At 52.0% G+C, this 18,095-nt stretch overlaps 1 protein-coding gene across 3 annotated transcripts in view; it reads right to left on the bottom strand.

Moving 5' to 3' along the window:
* Nucleotides 1–18,095, bottom strand: part of IGSF3 (immunoglobulin superfamily member 3) — a 94,600-nt gene that overhangs the window by 54,765 nt on the left and 21,740 nt on the right. For 2 of the 3 annotated variants that reach the window (XM_013045042.2, XM_013045044.2), the window contains exon 1: nt 10,794–10,992. The exons of the other annotated variant lie outside the window; for it this stretch is intronic. In XM_013045042.2, coding sequence (XP_012900496.1) covers nt 10,794–10,977 — 184 coding nt within the window. In that variant the 5' untranslated portion in view covers nt 10,978–10,992. Of the gene's footprint in view, nt 1–10,793; nt 10,993–18,095 lie in introns of those variants that run through there. 3 annotated transcript variants of the gene reach the window in all.

Here is an 18,095-nt window from a genome sequence, read left to right as displayed (position 1 = left end):
GCGGTCTCATTTACTTGGTCCTAAATGCTGAAGCAGCCACCTTAGAACGCTGCTGAATGAGGACTTCAAAAATACTTTAAAGGTTCTAATATTTACTTTAATTAGAATATTTCAAACAAATGATAATGAAGATATTATAAGCCTTCAATCTCTTCTGACTACCAGCCATCATCCTGCTTCCCACCTCAACTCCCCAGAGACTAGCACTGCTATGAACCACTCCAGACTTTTCTTAAAAATCCATGTAGGTACAGAAATACAGACACAAACAGATATGTGTATATACGTATATAAACATATATATACACAATCATTGAAAATACACAGTATCATTACAAAAACACTTTGGTTCCATACAGACACATTCCTTGGTTTTGCTCCCCAATGTTTTTGAGATTCGATATAATTCTAGTTCCTTCCTTTTATATAGCTAAATGGTATCCCCTCCTGGGATTACACTGCATTTTATTTGTTCCCCTATAGATGGATATTTACAGGATTTCTCATTGTTTTGCTATAGCCAACATGTCCTCCTCTTTGTGCATGCCTCCCACTGGAACAGCACTCCAACGGGTCTTAAGGGATAACTTGCTTTGAGCTTATGCACGCCTTGCTTGCTGACCTAAGTCCCTTGGTCTGGAGCAGAACTAACCTACTTTCCTTGAGATTTGCAGACCACTGGCCTTGAGGAGTGAAGGAACAGGCCTTCACAGAAGATAAGGTCTGACTCTCTGAAAACAGCTGCCCCAGAAGCCAGCAAGTGTGCTCAGGGTCACGTCCACTTTGGACTAACCACCAGGGCACCTTCTTCTCCTGCTCATGTGCTCTTCCCCCTTCCCCTTTATACCTTTCCAGCCTCAACTATACGGGGGAGACGGTCTTCGAGACGTTAGTCCACCACCTTACCAGGCTGCCGGCTTCCCAAAGAAAGCAAGCTTTCCTCTCCCACCATCCCTTGTCTGTCAAGTATTGATTTTCAAGCAGTAAGCATCTGAATCTGAATTCAGCTCCTGCTCTCTGTCCAGAAGCACTAGGTTTTTGTCCTCTCCTCGACCAAATTTGTGCAATCCCCTAGCTTCTCTCTCCTTAACCACTGAACCCACAGGGAAGAACTGAGCACTTCTAGGATGTCCGTGGCCCTTTCACCCATGACGTGCTTGGCACTAGGACCAGCCTCCAAGACCACAGCCCCCTGCTCTTCTTCCTCAGCCATGCCCCCTCCTGTCACTCAGCCCTCCCACAGCCTTCCACTCCCTGAAAAGCCAGAGCTAAGGCCCCAGAGTCCTCCCACCTTCTCCTACCCACCTGGGGCCCTTCACTCCCATCCCAAGGTCAGCACAGCCCAGAAGCTTCTGGAAAGGCAGATGGGGGAGCCTGCCCTGATCCAACCATGCCCACAGCTAAGGTAACAGACCCTCTTCCCAACTGCACCAGGACTGAGGGCAGCATATCCAGGGGAAAATGCTTATAATTGAACAGAAGTACCAGTATTCACCTTCTGTTTTCTGGAGGAGAAAAAAAAAAATTAAAAGACGGAATCAGATTACTTGCCTGTAAATGCTCTCCCTGTAATTACCCTACATCTACTGACCACTGTTTCCTTCCATCCGGTTTCAAAGATAACAGAAATGGACTGAGTGTCAGGCAGATTGTTTTTAATGAGAGGACAACCTCATGGCACAGTTCTCCGGCCGAGTCTGGTGGCCTAGGAAGCACCAGTTTCACGTGAGTTCCCGTAAAAGAACCCTCACTCAGAACCATTCTGGACCTGGAATGCCTCAGTTTCACCAAGTTCTTAGACAGTTTGAGAGGCACCTGCTGGATATCCAAGGAGTCACTTTACTGGCCGTCACCACTGTCCCCCATGAGGAGCAAGGTAACGCCTCCTTGGTTCCCCCCATCACCTCTGTCCTCCGGTTCTTCCTCCTAGAAGCTGGCAGGCTTCCTGTCTATGTCTCCCCTGATGTTCTCGTGGCCCCAGGAAGAAGATGCTAAGCCCAGGTCCTTCCTGAAAAATGCCCAAAGGGCTCCTGTGGATTGCATGAGGAGGTCAGTTCACTGGGGCAGCAAGGAATGCAGAAGACCTCGAGGGCCATGACCTGGGAGGGAACCGGAGGCAACGGCTTCAGGAAGCTCCTGAGAGTCTACCGTGGCCCTCAACACAATGTCCCACACCCTCCCCATTGTCTTCCAATGCCAAGGCCACAGACATACACAGACACTCATAAGAAATGAGGGCTGCCCTGCTGCCAAGGGACGTACAGGTTTTGAAGGGGTGGTCTTCAGATGGGCCTCAGAACAGTTTCCTACTCCTGGTGCAGCCCCTCCAACTTCCCTCCAGGGAGCACTCCTTGTACCAACCACTGATGCTCTTCTCCCAATTCCGCCCAAGACCACAGCCTTCTCCCCTGGGCTCTCTTGGCCTCATGAGGCTCTGCTGTGACTCCCAGGGGGAACCTCTGCACACTGAGGAGCTCTGTTACCATCCAAACATGCCCTGAGCTCAGCACTTGGGGCTTGTCAGACACTTTAGTATATGCCACCAACGGGAGAGCCAACAAGCACAGCAGGGTCCAAGGGCCCCCTTCTCTCAAGTTAGGAAAAGCCCAGAACACTCGCCTTCAGTCCCAGAAGTACTCGGGCAGCTTCCTCTGGGAGCCAGGCTGGCTTTGCCAAACGGTCAGGGAAACAGATGGGCTGGCAGCTGGGATGACCATTGTCCTGACTGTGACCATGCTCAAAGGCGTGTGGGCCATCCTCTTGGTCGTTAGGCAGATAAACACAAGGATCTGAGCTCAGGGGCCCATTCAACTAGCTCAAGTGGGTATATGTGTATGGTGGGGCAGTTATGACAGGGGACACCATGGAAGTTCAAAACAACCCAAGAGTATGAGTCACAGTCCTTACAAGTCCCAGAACTGGAAACCCACATGACCTAGACTACTTCCTCAGGACAGATGCACTCCTCTCTGCAAAGACAGGCTTCCTCTACTTGCCCGAAGTTTCTGGGCTCCAACAGTCCAGCTTGCATATGCCTACCGTTACCTGTGCACTCACCTGCAACTCCCTACTACGGCTCTCGTACACGTTCCCCAGACAGCCACACCTCAAACGCTCAGGTATGGATGTGGGGGGTCGTTTATGACACACACTTCGCCCCACCTAGGCCCAGGCAGACTTGACTGGGTGGGCTTCTATATTCCATTATCTGGCGTACAACCACTGCCCCCTCCGTCCCTGCTTCAAGAGTAAGCAGCCAGGCATCCTGAAATATGTCCAGCACGCTAACAAAAAAATCAACATCCACACTCAACTAAAAATTAATAGTCAAGTGCATGGACACCACCCCTGGGGATTTCCCAAGCCCGTTACCTCTATCATAATAATTCACAGCCATTCCTCCTCCAGCTTTGACTTTCATTGTTGGTGGTTCAGTCTCCTCCTCTGAGGGCTGCCCTGGGGATGCCTCATTTTCCAATTTAATTCAAGGAACACGCTTTGAGCAGGATTGTCACCATGGAGTGAGTAGCAGGTCCCTTGGTTTTTCTTACTGGGACCAGGAACACATAAAACACAACTCTGCAGCAGCCCAGAGACAGGAACTGGGGAGTTCGGAACACAGCCCTGGGAGGTGTGCGGGGCTGTGCTGGGGGAGGGTAGAGGGGCCCTCCAAAGGGTGGCAGAATGAGGAGCAGCACACGGCGGGTGGGGATGGGGGTCTGCAGAAGCAGGGAGAGGTCCAGCCAGCAAGGCTCTGTGACAGAAATGACAGCCCTTCTCCAGCAGGTGGAATATTATACAGTCATCAAAAATCACAGAGCAAACTATTATGAACACCTAAACATGTCGGAAGCATCTTACTTAAGTTAGAGAAGGAAAAGGCTCTAGAGGGTTTACAAGTGTTTTTGTCAAGAACCACTTACCCCACTACCTATGTACGGGGAAGGTGCTGGGCCAACACACAGGAAATTGCTAAAGGACAGGAAGGTAGTAAGTGACTGGTTTTCTTTGTGTGTTGTGTTTCCTAAGCATTGTGCACTCTGCATGGATTACTCTTGGACGGAGGACAAGCGGTCACAAAGCATTTCTCAGACCGCCTTCCCCTGCACCCTCCCTCCCCCAGAAAAGGAATCAGAGAAGGGTGACTGTTTTTGTACAGGTGAGTCCAAGGATGGGTGAGTGGGGGAGGCGGGAAGGGAAAGGGGGCTAAGCGGCCTTTGTGGGTGGGGCAGGGGGAAGGGAAGGGCTGAGAAAGACTGGATGGCAGAATCGGCCAGGGCCAGGCTGGCCAGGTGACCTGGCAGGTGTGACAGGTCGCGTGGTTAATCAGTTGCCCTCTATTTGAGCTCGGAACTTGCTCAAGGGCCTGGTTGAACAGGTTCGACCTCACCTCCTTTTTTTTTCCCAAGCTATTTAGTCACTTTGCTAAAACTCCTTATTTTCCGAGTTATTAAACTTTCAATTCCGTGTTGATCCATTCCTAGCCCTTGTACACATCTCTTCTGTTTCTTCCAACTCAATGCCCTCATGCAGCACGGATGGAGACCATGAGCCCTGGTGACAATCGTCCTTCCAGGGTACAGAGAAGGCCCCTGAGTGACAGGCGGCTGGGGGAGTTCTGAGAAGGCAGAAGTCCAGGCATCACCATGCAGGCTGCCTCTGACTTACCTGAGGCCAAGGATGCACACCAAGTCCCATGGCTGTCCGCAGTTTCCTACTGAAAGCGAGGGCAGCTGCACCAGTAAGGCCCTAGAGAAGCCTCGAGGAAGAGAGACTTCAGAATTGGGATTCTGAGCATTGGCTCAGTGGTCCCACGAGGGTTCAAAAGCCTCTGCCCCTAGCGGCAAACTCGGCCCAGAAGCTGAAGGTGCTCCCCAGACATCTTCTTCTAATTAGAGGTGAGAGGAAAAGCCCTCTGGGTAAGACTAAAGACATGAGGGAGTCATGAGATGCCTCATCCTAAAACCAATGCTCCCCCTCAGCTTTCACCTGAAAAGGGCCATAAGGACTGAGAACCTGCGAAATCCCTGGCGTCGGCCAAAGCTGCCCTATGCAAGCGGTTTCCACAACAGGCCTCTCGTCTGAACATCACACACGCCTTGCAAGAGAAGGATGCTGTCCCCATTGCTCAGAGGGCATGAGCAAATGGAGGCTCAGAGAAATGAAGCCCCAAGGGGATATGCGGCCAGTGATGCATCCAGTCCACAACTGTGGGTGCTGCCTCTCCCTCACCAGGCCCGTGTCAGGCGGATGAGCTACAAGACCCACATCCTCACCATCTAGGAGGGGGAGACAGACGTGCAAACGAAGTCAGAAGGGCCAGCGGTGCAGCGAAGGACAGGTGCAGGGCGTGGGGCAAGCGGTCCCCACTAACCGTAGGGAGTCAGAAGAGCTTCAGAGATCAGAGCTTTCTGGTGCCTGTTTTAATTAGGGTGAGCAGATGTGCCTGCTTGGTAAGGCTGGAGGGACACGACTAGGCCCTCAGCCCAGAGGAGCCCACATGCACACAGCTCCTGGGGGGAGCCAAAGGGCTCTCGGTGTGGACACACTGGGGGGTCAGACCAATGAGTGGCAAGAGCATCAGGGCAGACCCGGTGGGGCTCAGTCGCCACACTACAGAGGCTGTGATCCGAGGGCAGTGAAGAGTCACTGAGGTGTCCATATTCCGAATGTATATTCTGAGTCATGTCTCGGGAAGGTGGTTCTGGCGGGAACGATGGGAAAGAGGTCCTAGCAAAAGATCCTTGCAATGGTCTAGAAGAGCGCCGCTGAGAACCCAACAAGGGCAAACCCCAGGAGGGGGACAGAGGCAGTCTGGAAGAAGAGATGCTAAGGAAATGTGGTCACGAGCCCAAGAGTCCAGGAGCTGTCCAGAGCAACTCGCAGATCTGGGTGACAGGGTGTGTATACGGAACAAAGACAGAGGAGGAAGGTTGGTGGTGGGGGCGGGGGGTGGATGAGTCACGATCGGACTAAGAGTCCATTCCCCTGCGCCCGTCCGACCCTCCAGACCACCGTGCCACTTGAGGCTAGAAATCACCTCCTCTCACCACCCGCTGCAGGACAGAGGGAGCAGAGAACAGCCACACAGCTGACGGAGGCAAACACTCAGACAGGAGGTGCCTCCAAGGCCAAAATAAGCCATCGATCAATTGGAGGAAGTTGCCAGAAGACAGTTAATTCAAGACTGCTCCCAAATAGCTGGCACTCAGTCCCCCTCAAAACCTCCGTCAGTGGAGGACCCCCCAGCTCCCAAATGGGCATCATTACCACAAAGATCCAGACATAGCAGAAGTCGCCACGGGCAGAGCCGTTCCTGGAAGGCAGTCGAGGATCCCAGACTCGCACGACGCAATCAATGAGGGCTTGATTGAGAAAAGAGAGGAGAGGCAACTGACGTTCAAAACAGAAAATGATCCCATTAGTGAGAGCCCTGATGATACGGCTGTGAAGGTTATCACTTTGCTAGGGCTGTACGTTTGGAAACAGTTACAGGTAATCAAAACCAGAAAATGCTGACCATCCCCAAAGGTCTCCAACGCACCTAAGTGCTGATAAGTGAAGTTATCAGCTGTCTTTTGTGGATATGGCCAGATGAGCTATGGATCTCTGTGTGGCGGGGGGCTGCCAGCGTCCCTCGGCACAGCAGACCGCCACAGAGAGGCGATATCCTCACCAGGATTTAAAGAAGCATCTCAGAAACCCCTTTTAAGAGAACTGTGGAGTAACTAAGCACGCCACACAGTGAATGAGGGGTGCTCTGAGGCAAGGGGAAAAAACGCAAACCTGGAAGGAACAAATGGGGACCTGGAATCCCACCCAGTGACCCTTTTTCAGCCACTTACTTCTGTCTCCCCAAACTCACAAGGATTGTAAAGGAAATCCATGCTGTAAGAAGGAGAAGAAAGACTGTACTCATTAACTTAGAGCTCCCCTTGGCTGGCAGGATTCACTCACCATACCTGTAGAGCCAAGAGCAGGACCCAGTGCATGGAGTGCTTTTCAGGGGCAAAGGAGCTGCTGTTTGAAAGCTTGTTATGGGGGCGCTTGGATGGCGCAGTCAGTTAAGTATCTGACTCTTGGTTTCCACTGAGGTCATGATCTCAGCACGGAGTCAGCTTGAGATTCTCTCTCCCTCTGCCCCTCCCCCTGCTTGCACACACATGTTCTCTAAAATAAATAAGTAAGTAAGTAAGTAAATAAAATCTTCTTTACCCCAAAAAGCATTTCTCAGAAACTGCAGCCAAATCCAGAAAAGTAAAGGGCTGCGGCCAAGAACAGGGGAGGCAGCATCTATAAAGGGGCTCAGAGAAAGTTTTAAATCCCCATGCGTGTGGATGGTGACATTAGTGTGTTTACAGAGCATTTGATTTACTCGCTAAGGCAAAATTCCAGAAGGATGAGACACCGGGACCTGAGCAGAGAGTTTCTTCACTGCAGCTGTCCCTGACAGGCTCATTGTAAAGTAATGAATTTTGTGGACACTCAGAGAGAAAAAAGAGCTTCAGATGCTACAGATCGATGCTGCGCACTGCAGAGACACAGCCCTTGGTGTCGGCGAGCTGTGTTCGGGTACCGCGCGGAGTTCAGCTGCAATCTGTCCCTTTGAAGGCCCGCTAAGAAGTACCCCCAGGCCTGGGCACAGCGCCAAGGTCTTGCGCGCTCAAGCCGTTTGGAATCTCCTAGGCTCGAGCGTTCCTACCCAGGGCTGGATCAGGCACTTCCCACCACCTGCTCCAGGGACTTGGGGGTCTCTGCAGGGCGGCGTCCATCCCAGGAAGAAAAGCAGTGCTGGTTTTGTGGGAGGTTTGTGGGGTTTTCTGGCACAGAGAGGACTTTAATCTCTCAGTTTTCTCTCCAGAGCTGAAATCCCTATGTGCAAAAAAATAAAAAATAAAAAATCCAAAGCAAAACAAAACAAAAAAGGGAAAACACCTAGCCAATCCTTAAAGTCCCTTTTCAGCTCTAAGTTTGTGTGATTCTGTGACACCAAAATTCAAAGCCCCTGGGCTCCCCCAACTATATGTATTTCCCTCTGCCAGGGAAATGTATGTGTAACTGACAGAACAAAAAAATACCAGAAATCATGGTCTTGGGAGTAAAAGAACACTTAGAAACCACACAAAGCAGAAATGAAGAACCAGCGTGGAATGAATCCAACCTGAATTAGAAGCAACATCTAAAATGACAGGTTCAGAAAAGCCTGATCGGAGCCCCAGGCTGAGGCTGACCCTGAGTTCACAGGCCCAGCCTTCTGGTAAAGGTGGGTGGATGGCTCCCGAGGGGAGGTCTGGGCTGGGGAAGAGCCTGGGCGCCAGACCAGAGAGTCAGCATCACTGCGGGGCTGGGGCGGGGAGAACACTGCGTGCACAGCAGCGCCCTGGTCTCTGGGGGGGACGGGGTGAGGAGCAGACTTAATTCCCACTGTCTACATCCTTCTGTATCTTTTTATATTAGACACGTGCATCTCTTCGCTTATCCCAAACTAAATGAATAAAAATGCATGCTATGCCAAAGTAAAATCTGGAGACAATAAAAAAGACGAAGATTACTTAAAATTTCTCCTAATTAAGTGTCGTTTAGCAATCTAAGGGGAAGGTGGGGGCAGGGCTCCAGATAGTGAAGAAAACAACTCTGTCAACAAGAGCTCTGCACTTCTGGCCAAAATCACCTCCCCCCTTGCGCTCCCTCCCCCCGCTGAGGACAGCTCTGGCGTCCCTCTTCCATGGCCTCCATCCCTGGCTGCCTCCTCTTCGGAGTGCCCAGTATCGTGCGCAGTATCGTGCGCTGCCTGCCAGGCCACAGTCGGTGCCCTCCACCCTCGGCATCTAACGGTGCTATGGGGGAGTTCAACTGCTCCTGCCCTTTCCACACCTGAGCCAGTGTACCCGGAAGGGAGCCGCAAAGCTTCCTTCCTTTCTTCCTTCCCACGTGCTCTGCTCACCTGACTCCACGGCTCCCATGGAGAGATGGATCTGGGTCCTCCCCCTTGGACCTGGGCAGGCTTATGACTTCAGCAGCAGGGACACAAGTGACCTCAAGGCTAGGTCATGAAAGGCTTCCTCCTGGCTCTCCCCGGTGCCTCGTTCCCTCGGAGCCCTGGGCACCCTGGGAGCAGCCTGAGGGCACTGAACCGGCCATACCCTGAGGAAGCCAGGCCAGCCCCCAGGAGTGACCACAGGAAGAGAAAGAGATGCTGCGTCCCCACCCCTCCCCACACTGCTCCACCAGCTGGGGTCCCAGCCAACAGCTCCATGCAGCGGCAGGAAAGACACCAAGGGAGGAACACAGCCAAACCCTTCCTGAAGTCCTAGCCTACAGGATTCCTTGAGAGAGAATAAAAGGATTATTCTCGTAAGCCACTAAGATTAGGGTGGCTGGTTGAAAAGCCCTAGGTAATGGATAACTGCCTCTCCACAACAGAGTCCCCAGGGTCTAGACCCCATCCCAAACTCACTTCAGGCTCCCACCCACTGGTTTTAAGGCACAGAGCTTGGTGAGCCCTTGAGTCAAGCTGTCAATTCCAGAAATTTGTTTAAATAAATTCATTGTATCTGTGCATATTTGACTATTCCTCCAAAACAATCTCCACTAATGTCTGCCTTCCCTGGCTCTCTTCCTGGCACAGAGTGGTCCTCACTCTTCTCTCCTCCCTCGACTGTGGACAGCCTGTGGAGGGCCCAGGGACCGCCCCAAAATCCTGTTTACTCCCAGTCACGGCCAGCCCCTCCCAGGCCCCCTCCTGCAGCCACATCTCCATCCACCGGCCACCCTCCGCACCTGGCCCACGGCTGCCGCCCAGCCCTTATCTCGCCCAATCCCCACACGCAGAGCAGGAAGGACTATTTTTTGTTTTCCACCCATGGTGTGCCAGAAAAGGCTGATGGCAGCTTAAGCACAAAGAATTCTCAGTCTCGAACACTGGGATGGCCACCCTCTTTTTTGGGCACTGAATCATAGATCCCCCATGGTTCTAAGAATCCAATGACCAATGCCTGGTGATGGGGTTTCTGCTTCCACCCACAAGAAGAAGTCCGAGGACTTCAAAGCCCTTCCCTGGAATGGCTCTTTCTCTGCCCCACACCCAGCCCACTCTGAGTCCCTCCTGAAAGCCCACCCCCTCTTGTGCGGTGTGCCCCTGGCTGCACCATGGAGGGACATTTCCAGACCCATCTGCTTTGCAGGCCTCCGGGCAGCCGAAGTCAGGGCCCCATCATAACCCAGCTCTGTGAGCCCCTCTGGGCTTCCGCGGCAGGTGCCCAGGACATGCGCGGGACGAATCACGCACTGATTCTCCCAGAATCCTCATTCCCAGTGCACCTCCACTCCAAAGAACAACCTTCCCCCCGGGTGCCTCAGTTCCCCCCACCACCCCCCCCCGCCAGCTGAAGTGAGTCCCTGCTGTGCAGACAACCCCTCTCCAAAACCACCTTCCGCACACCCGTTTTCCGGCTCCTTGCACACTCAGAGGCGCTCTGAAGGGCATCTGTTCAGCTCTCCAAATCTCCACAGCCCGATTTCATGCACTTCAGAGTTGGCCCTTCTTGCGCCCTCTCCGGCCTCAAGCACACCAGGAGGAAGCCTGCTGATGACTTCTCCAGAGCTCACAGCAGTCTGCATGCCCATGGCTCTTACGCCTGGAAGAAACGCTGCTCTCTAGTACGGAGGATGCCGTTCTGCGCATCCTAGGTCTTAAAACTAGGAAAGCGTTGGTGCTGCTCTTAGAATAGTCCCTGGTACCAGAGGAGCTCGAAGTATTAGCTCAATGAATGAAAGGAGGAAAGCTCACTGACCTGGAGAAGGTGTGGTCGGCCGAGGCTCCTCTCCACCAGGCACCAGGGACTGAGAGAGGTTGCATGACTCAGCCAAGGTCACCCGCAAGCCAGTGAGGGCAGGTGGAACCCCGTCTCTTGCCTCCCCGCCCCTGGCCCTCCTTCTGCCCCACCCCAGCTTTCTGGAGCCACCCACCGCTTCCATGTTCCAAAGGCAGCATCTCCACGAGGAGTTCTGGACAGTGGCCAGGAGTATTTTTCTTCCTGGCTTTAAAACAAACTGTGACAAATGGCTCTGCGGATCTGGGCCATGAAGCTGAGCAAATGGGACTGCGATTCACACTATTAACTTAAATTCTACTCAGTGTTATTTCAAATTAGGGCATTTTAACCAGAAATTATAAAAAGCATTGTTTGGGGAGGAGGGGGTGCGTTTCTAAGTTGCCAACAGATTCATTTACAAATCTACTTGTTCCTGGCCACCCTCAGCCATCACAGATTTGTACCCACTCCTTTTCCTTCCCTCCACACTAGGTCCTGACTCAGGGATGTAAAGAATAATTCTTGGGGCCCGTGCAGCTACCGACTCCCCACCCCTGCGGCTCAACTCCACGGGTGGCAGCTCGGGTCAGGAAGCTGTTAACGCTCTTCTTTACTTGGAACTGAACTTGGGTGCAGGGGTCCTGGACACAGGCTGAGCTCAGTCTCTTATTTACCCATTCACTGGGTAGTAACTGAGCACATTCTAGGCACTGAACACTGAAACAATAATGAAAACTACAGAGAGATGCCCAGCAACCATCCTGACGCTCAAGGAACCTGCCGTCTAGATGCTCTGCGGCTTCTCCTCCCCAGGCAGAAAAGCCCGAGACCTTCCATGGCTGCATGCGTGACAAGGGTTCAGTTCTCTTCCCCGTTTCTCACAAACAGGCTCCAGGTTGCCTCTGTGCCTCCAGATGTGTTGCCCACAACCTCACGCCATCCCCCACCTGTGGCGTGACCGGCACAGAGGAAGGACACCAGCACCCTGGTTCTGGACACCAAATTTCTTCCAGTGCAGACAAGATGGCTTCGTCCGGGGGCCCTGTCACATGGCTGACGCCTGCCAGCTACCCAACCTGCCACCCCGCCCACAGCCTCCCCCTCTCACACTTGGGTAGCTGGATTCCAAACCTTGCCTTCATCCCCATTCCATGCTAGCAGAAGGCAGCCCATCCGTCTGCCTGGCTTTTTATCTTCCCCACCAACCAACCTGCCTGCTGTCTCTTCTCGTTTTAAAGTCCTTTAAATGGCTTTAAATGAGTGTGACCTCCACCTTTATCAAAACTCACTGGAAAAATGCAGAAAGGTCAAGGACAGAATCCCACAACACCCTAATGCGCCCAGCGAACTCTGAACGCAGTGCTTGGGCACAAGACTCCCGCGCGCCTGTCCTGCCCATAGGCGCATCACGTCACCCCACCTCCTGCTGGCCCGTGCAATAGGCATGCTCAACAAATGGAATACGATGCCAAAGCCTAAGCCATTCCACACTTAAAAAATACAAATAAATTTAAAGAAATTCTATTGGCTCCACTCTGCCAGTCCCTTCTTGTCTCAACACCTCCTCTTGGTCATCAAGGTGTCCAAATTCCCGGCCCACTCCCCCATCCCTCCGATCTCCCCCAAGTCCTTCCAGAATTAGCCTCCCCACCCCCGCCACCCCCACCCCCAACAAGCCTGCCTTTCGTCAATCCCACGGACAGGCTCTGCTTACAATGTCTTCCATCCCCCCACGTTGGTGGGCGAACAATGGTGAGCACAAAGGAAGAGGAAGGAGGGAAGGTAGAAGGAAGACAGGAGGAGGGAGGAGCCAGCGATTCTCAGCACTGGGTCTTGCCAGGCCCTGCTCTGGATGCCTCATGTGTGGCACAGGTAATCCCCACAGCAACAACGTGAGGCGGGTGCTTTTCTCCTCCCTGTCCACAGATGAATGCTGAGCCAGGAGCTTAAGTCATCTGCCCCAGGCCACATGGGAGTCTGTGCTCTGAACCATTCCACCGGCATCACTGTCCAGTAAAGGCCTGGAATGAAGCACCAACCCGCTGAGGAGCTATCTGTGCCAGGGCCGCGGTGGGTGTCAGCCTGGGGACTCAGGGAGGGCGTCTCATGGAGGTCTTCTTGATCTCAGTCTCGGGAGATGAGCAGGAGTTGGGCACACAGCCCAGGGACCAGTGTGGGGAGGCACTCATCCACACACGAGGACAGGGCCCAGGCGAGGCCAGAGAACAAAGGGTGAGTTCACCGAGAGGACTGCTGCGGGCCCTGGCAAGGACACTATGAACCCTGGTGACAACGGACAAGTAGGGACCAGGTCTGCATGGTCTGTGTTTTGGGAAAGATGGGCCCTTCATCCTGCGTACATCCAGTCACCCAGGCCTTGTTACAAAAATCTTACTTTCTCCGAGCCCATCTGTCCTACCCCAGTGCAAGCCTCAGGTTTTCACCAACCGCAGGTAAGAGGGAGGAAACCACATCTAGGACCAGACTACATATAGGGAGGGAAGGGGTCCCCCTTCACCCCTCCCTCCACCCTGTTCCTACCTTCTCCAAAAGGGGAAAATTCAAAGTCATTGAATCTTCTATACCCTGTTAAGTAAACCATTAGGGTTTCGTTACTTGGCTTTCCCTGTCAATATAACTTTCTGGAAAAAAAAATTTAGGGGGATCCGTGACCTTCTGTCATCAGTTGACAAAATACGCACTTTCTCAGGACTGGATGAGTGTCTTAGCTTCAGTCTGGACGCTTACGACATCACGTGAGCACAGTGGCCATCTCCAGCTCACAAGATGAAAAATAATTACACATTCCTTGAATTTAATTTTTGAATGAGGAAGCCTTGGAAACCTACAGAAGAGTATACAGAATAATAAACAGCCATGCCTATTGAGGACTGTCAAATCCTGATATTTTGTCGCACTTGCTTAAAATTCTTTTTTCCAAGAAAATAAGCCTCACAGACGCTGCCCAAGTTCGAATTTCCCAGCTCCCTATCCCACGGCTCCATCCCCCCCAAAACAACATCCTGCCCTCAGCGTTTACCACTCCTGTATGTTTTTATGCTTCAGTACAGTCTTTGCACATTTCCAAACTGTTTATGACGGCACCACGGCATGCAGTTTGTGTCATGTTCACTGGACCATTGTTGAGGGTAATCTCTGTTGGCCTGTGTCACTCCAGCATGTTCATTCCTAATGCTGTATATCACAGTCCCTTGCATGAACGTTCACTGTATATATAGATAGATAGATCATAATTTATCTATTCATTTGCCTGTTGATGAACTTTTAGTGGTTCCCAACTCTTCACTACAATAAATATCCCTGTAACCCTTCATCTGAGGGGATCTCCGGTCATGCTGCGCATGGCCCAAATGGCTCTGCTACCCTGGGATGCCAATTTGTATTCCCAAGGTCAGGGTTAAGTGTTCTTTCTGTCTTAGGTGCTTGTTAACTCCCTGGCATGGTCTGACCATTATATTTTCACCAATCGGATGGGGACAAGATGCTACCTCCTTGTTATTCTGAAGATGAATTTTGAATGCAAATGCAAATTACTAATAAACATGGCCTAACAGGGACGCCTGGGTGGCTCAGTGGGTTAAGCAGCTGCCTTCGGCTCAGGTCATGATCCCAGTGTCCTGGGATCGAGTCCCACATTGGGCTCCTCGCTCGGCAGGGAGCCTGCTTCTCCCTCTGTCTCTGCCTACCATTCTGTCTGCCTGTGCTCGCTCTCGCTCCCTCTCTCTCTGACAAATAAATAAAATCTTTAAAAAAAAAAAAAAAATGGCCTAACAGCCAAGAGTTCTCCACAACAAATCATAACTGCTTCTGGGGTTCTCTGGAAAATAATACAGGCAGGGTAAGAAAGGGAGCAAGTGCAGATAAAACGAGGCTGGGGATGGGCTGATAATGGCTGGAACTGGGTGAGGGGTGCATGGGGGCTCGTGATCCTATTCTCTCCACTTGGGGATATACTCACAGTTTTCTGCCACACAGAATTAGACTAAAGAAAAGCAGTAAAAGTATCCGGGCCAAAGAATGCTCAAAGAACAAGAGCAGGGGTCACAGCAGAGGGCAGCCCTCAGAGCAGGCAGAGCGTAGAGTGGAAAGGGCAGCAGAGGACAAAGGGAAGCCAGGAGAAGGTCTTTTTGAATCGTGTTAGTATGATTTAAGTCAGGAAAGTGAGGAAACATATTCACGCGATGTTCGTGATGACCCTGCACCACACTGCCTTGGCTGACAGAGCGCTACATGGATGAAGGATGAAGGCGTTGTTCCATCAAGTTTTCCTTTGAAATACAGCACATTTCATTTGTTTTCATGCTCCAAAATGTGCTTTTTAATATGAGGAAGAATTATCTACGACAAGGAAAACTTTAGAATGACAAGAAACTGGCCCTCAGGCTTCCGTTTTTGACGTCTGGGGTGGCCTCCCTAAGGGTAAGAGCTCATATTGCGTGCTTCTGCAGTCCTGAGGACTAATCTTGGAATTCTGGATGCCTCCAAGCAGCTACAGCTGGGAGGACCTGAGTCGCCCTGCTTAAGGGGCAGGGCTCCAGGCCTGGGATGAGAAAGGTCAACCTCAAAGAAACAGAGAGTGGGATTTGGGACAGAGCAAAACTTGACCAGGGAGAAGGCTCAAAACTCCTGTCACATGGGGAGGAAGAAGCACATTCACTCAAGTGGGTAAGAAAATGAAAAAAGGCACCTGGGGGCGCTCAGGCGTTGAAGCGTCTGCCTTCAGCTCAGGTCATGAGCTCAGGGTCCTGGGTTTGAGTCCCACATCCGGCTCCCAGCCCAGCGGGAGCTGAGCTTCCCATGACTCATACTCTCTTTCCTTCCCTCTCATTCTCTCTCTCTCAAATTATTATTTTTTTTTAACATGGGAAAGAAAAGCCTCAACCAGAATCAGAGCCAGTGATTTCGAGCCAGAGATGCGGGCTGTCTGGGAAGAGGTCTCCTGAGCCCAAGGGTGAGGGGCAGCAAGAAGAGCCCCTCAGGGACATAGGCTCCTCCATGCCACCACCAATCACCACCTGCTGGCCAGGGGAACTCAGGATGGCAGATGGCAGTGGGGGGCCACCAGGGCCACCTGCTGGCAAGCCCACGGCAAAAACTGCTTAGCGAAGTCACTTTCGGGTTTCTCTGCATTTTGCTGCCTAAAACCATCCCACCTCAGAACCCGCATCCCCCACCTTCCCCAGCAGCCTCCCCTCCCCCTCCCCCTCTGCCCCAAAGCAGTCTTCATTAACCACAGGGATTGACCACCCAGCAGTGACAGAGGCGGCTGGCACGTCTTGGTCCGAAAAGCACAGGGTGAATAGCGAGAGGTACTGGGGTTGGAGGGCCTCATTCGCCAAATGCTGTGTGAAAACTCTGGAGCGGGGTCATGCCGTCTTGCCCCCGTGTTCACAGAAAAGGAAACAGAGGTCACCCCGTGCAAGGTCACATGGCTAGTTCCTGACAAAGGGGCTTAGAGAATGCAGGTCTCCGGATTCCCAGATCAGTGCTCTTGGCTCTCCCACAAGGCTGCCCCCTCCTAAAGACCCACTCGTCTCTGTGTTAGACTCCAGCTACTTTTGTATTCACACCCCTGGGTCACCGAGAAATTCCATGTGGGATGGACATTCGTCATGTGACCTTCAGGGGCCTTGACTCACTCCCCTGACAGTCCTTTGTGTCCTTGACGCCTGGACACTCATCAATGGCTCTGTTTCCTTTTGTGCATTTATTACTGTCAGTCTGTGGGAGCAAGCAGGAACTTTCCTTGCCCCGTGCTCAGAGGGCAGCCCTTCTCAGCAGACCCGACCCAGGGCCAACCTGCCCCAGTCACACCTACTCATGCCTTATCCTCCAGGGGCTCCAGGGACAGTGGATCCCAAAGGACAGGAGGTGGAGGTAGCTTCCTGCTATGAACTTGGCCTCTCTTGGGATGATGGCCAAGGCCAAGGCCAAGTCTTATGATGCCATGTGCACGCACAAGAAGCTTTCCTGTGGACAGTGTGGCTGACCGGCCAACCCTCTGGGCAATGCAGACCATTGTTCCCACTCCTCAGTGAGGGAGCTGAAGTCCAGAAAGGTCTGATGCTTCACCCAATGTCATCACGTTAGCAGAAGTCAGGGAAAGGGTTCCAAAGCATGGTTTCCCATTCTAAGTGCAGGACTTTCTTCAGCCTACCAGGCAGGCTCCCAAGCTCACCTCTGTCCTCCCCAAACCCGGGGCCAGATTTGGTGAGATCACTCAGCCACCGGTGTTTCAGGGCCACTTCTGGGCTCAGCGGCCCCCCACCCCGTGACACCAATGCCTTAGAGCAGAGGACCCATGCTTCCTTCATCCAGACCCCTGCCCAAGAACACCTGTCGGCGGTCCCCACACAGGAAATGCCACCACAAATAAAGAGAAAAGTGAACCCAAGCGAACCACATGCTCCTCAAACTCCTTCTCTCATCACCAGGGCCGCTGTAATGGGACAGCGGGCCTGTCCATTTGGGGCCATCAAAACATCAGGGATCTCCCTGGAAAGTACTAGAAACTGCAGTTACTGGACACCTGCTGAGGACAGACTTCAAATTACCAACAGAGGTGACGGGAGCAAAAAAAGCCAGCAAAGGAGGACGTCTGGGTGGGGGCAGTGGTCAGAAAAGGAGGCTGCCCTGAGTGGCTGAGGGCCACATGGAGAAAACCTCTCTACTTTTCTAGGACCTCATCTGGCTCCAAACATGACAACTTTTCCAGAAATCCTGCATTAAAAAGGCGGGCTCAGTAACTTGTTACTATAACCTGCCACCACAGCAGCCAGTGATGGAACCAAACACATCCAAGAACCGTGGAATTTAGAGGATCTAACCCTTGAGAACATGGGTGGCTCTCAGCTACTCGGCTGAAATCTTCAAGAGGGAAAATGAAAGTCATCCTAGTAAAGAAAAAAATCAAGCCTCAGACCACAGGGTAAAATCCTGCTGCATTTCCAGTATGTGGGCCTGCCCTAGAGACTTCAAACTTGCCAACCCCACAACCGCAAGAATCATTCCAAAATTTAAATCTCTTTATGTGTGTGCCTGTGTGAACATCACACACATTCATATCTATGTGTACATGTACATATCCACATACGCATGCATACACACATACACGTTCATGTTGTAAGTACTTACAGGTTTTTTTCTTAGGAGACCCTATCTGATAGTGATTTTTGTACCTAGCATGGTTCTAGAAGAACCGAGTCTTAAATACGTGTCTTCTAAAATGGTTCTGGGGTTTTTGGAATTGGCTCACTGATC

The sequence above is a fragment of the Mustela putorius genome, unplaced genomic scaffold (genome assembly GCF_011764305.1).
Source record: "Mustela putorius furo isolate JIRA1106 unplaced genomic scaffold, ASM1176430v1.1 tig00000585_pilon_pilon_pilon, whole genome shotgun sequence".
NCBI classification, from domain to species: domain Eukaryota; kingdom Metazoa; phylum Chordata; class Mammalia; order Carnivora; family Mustelidae; genus Mustela; species Mustela putorius.
Note: the sequence above shows the minus strand (reverse complement) of the source record. Positions and strands in the feature narration are given on the sequence as shown.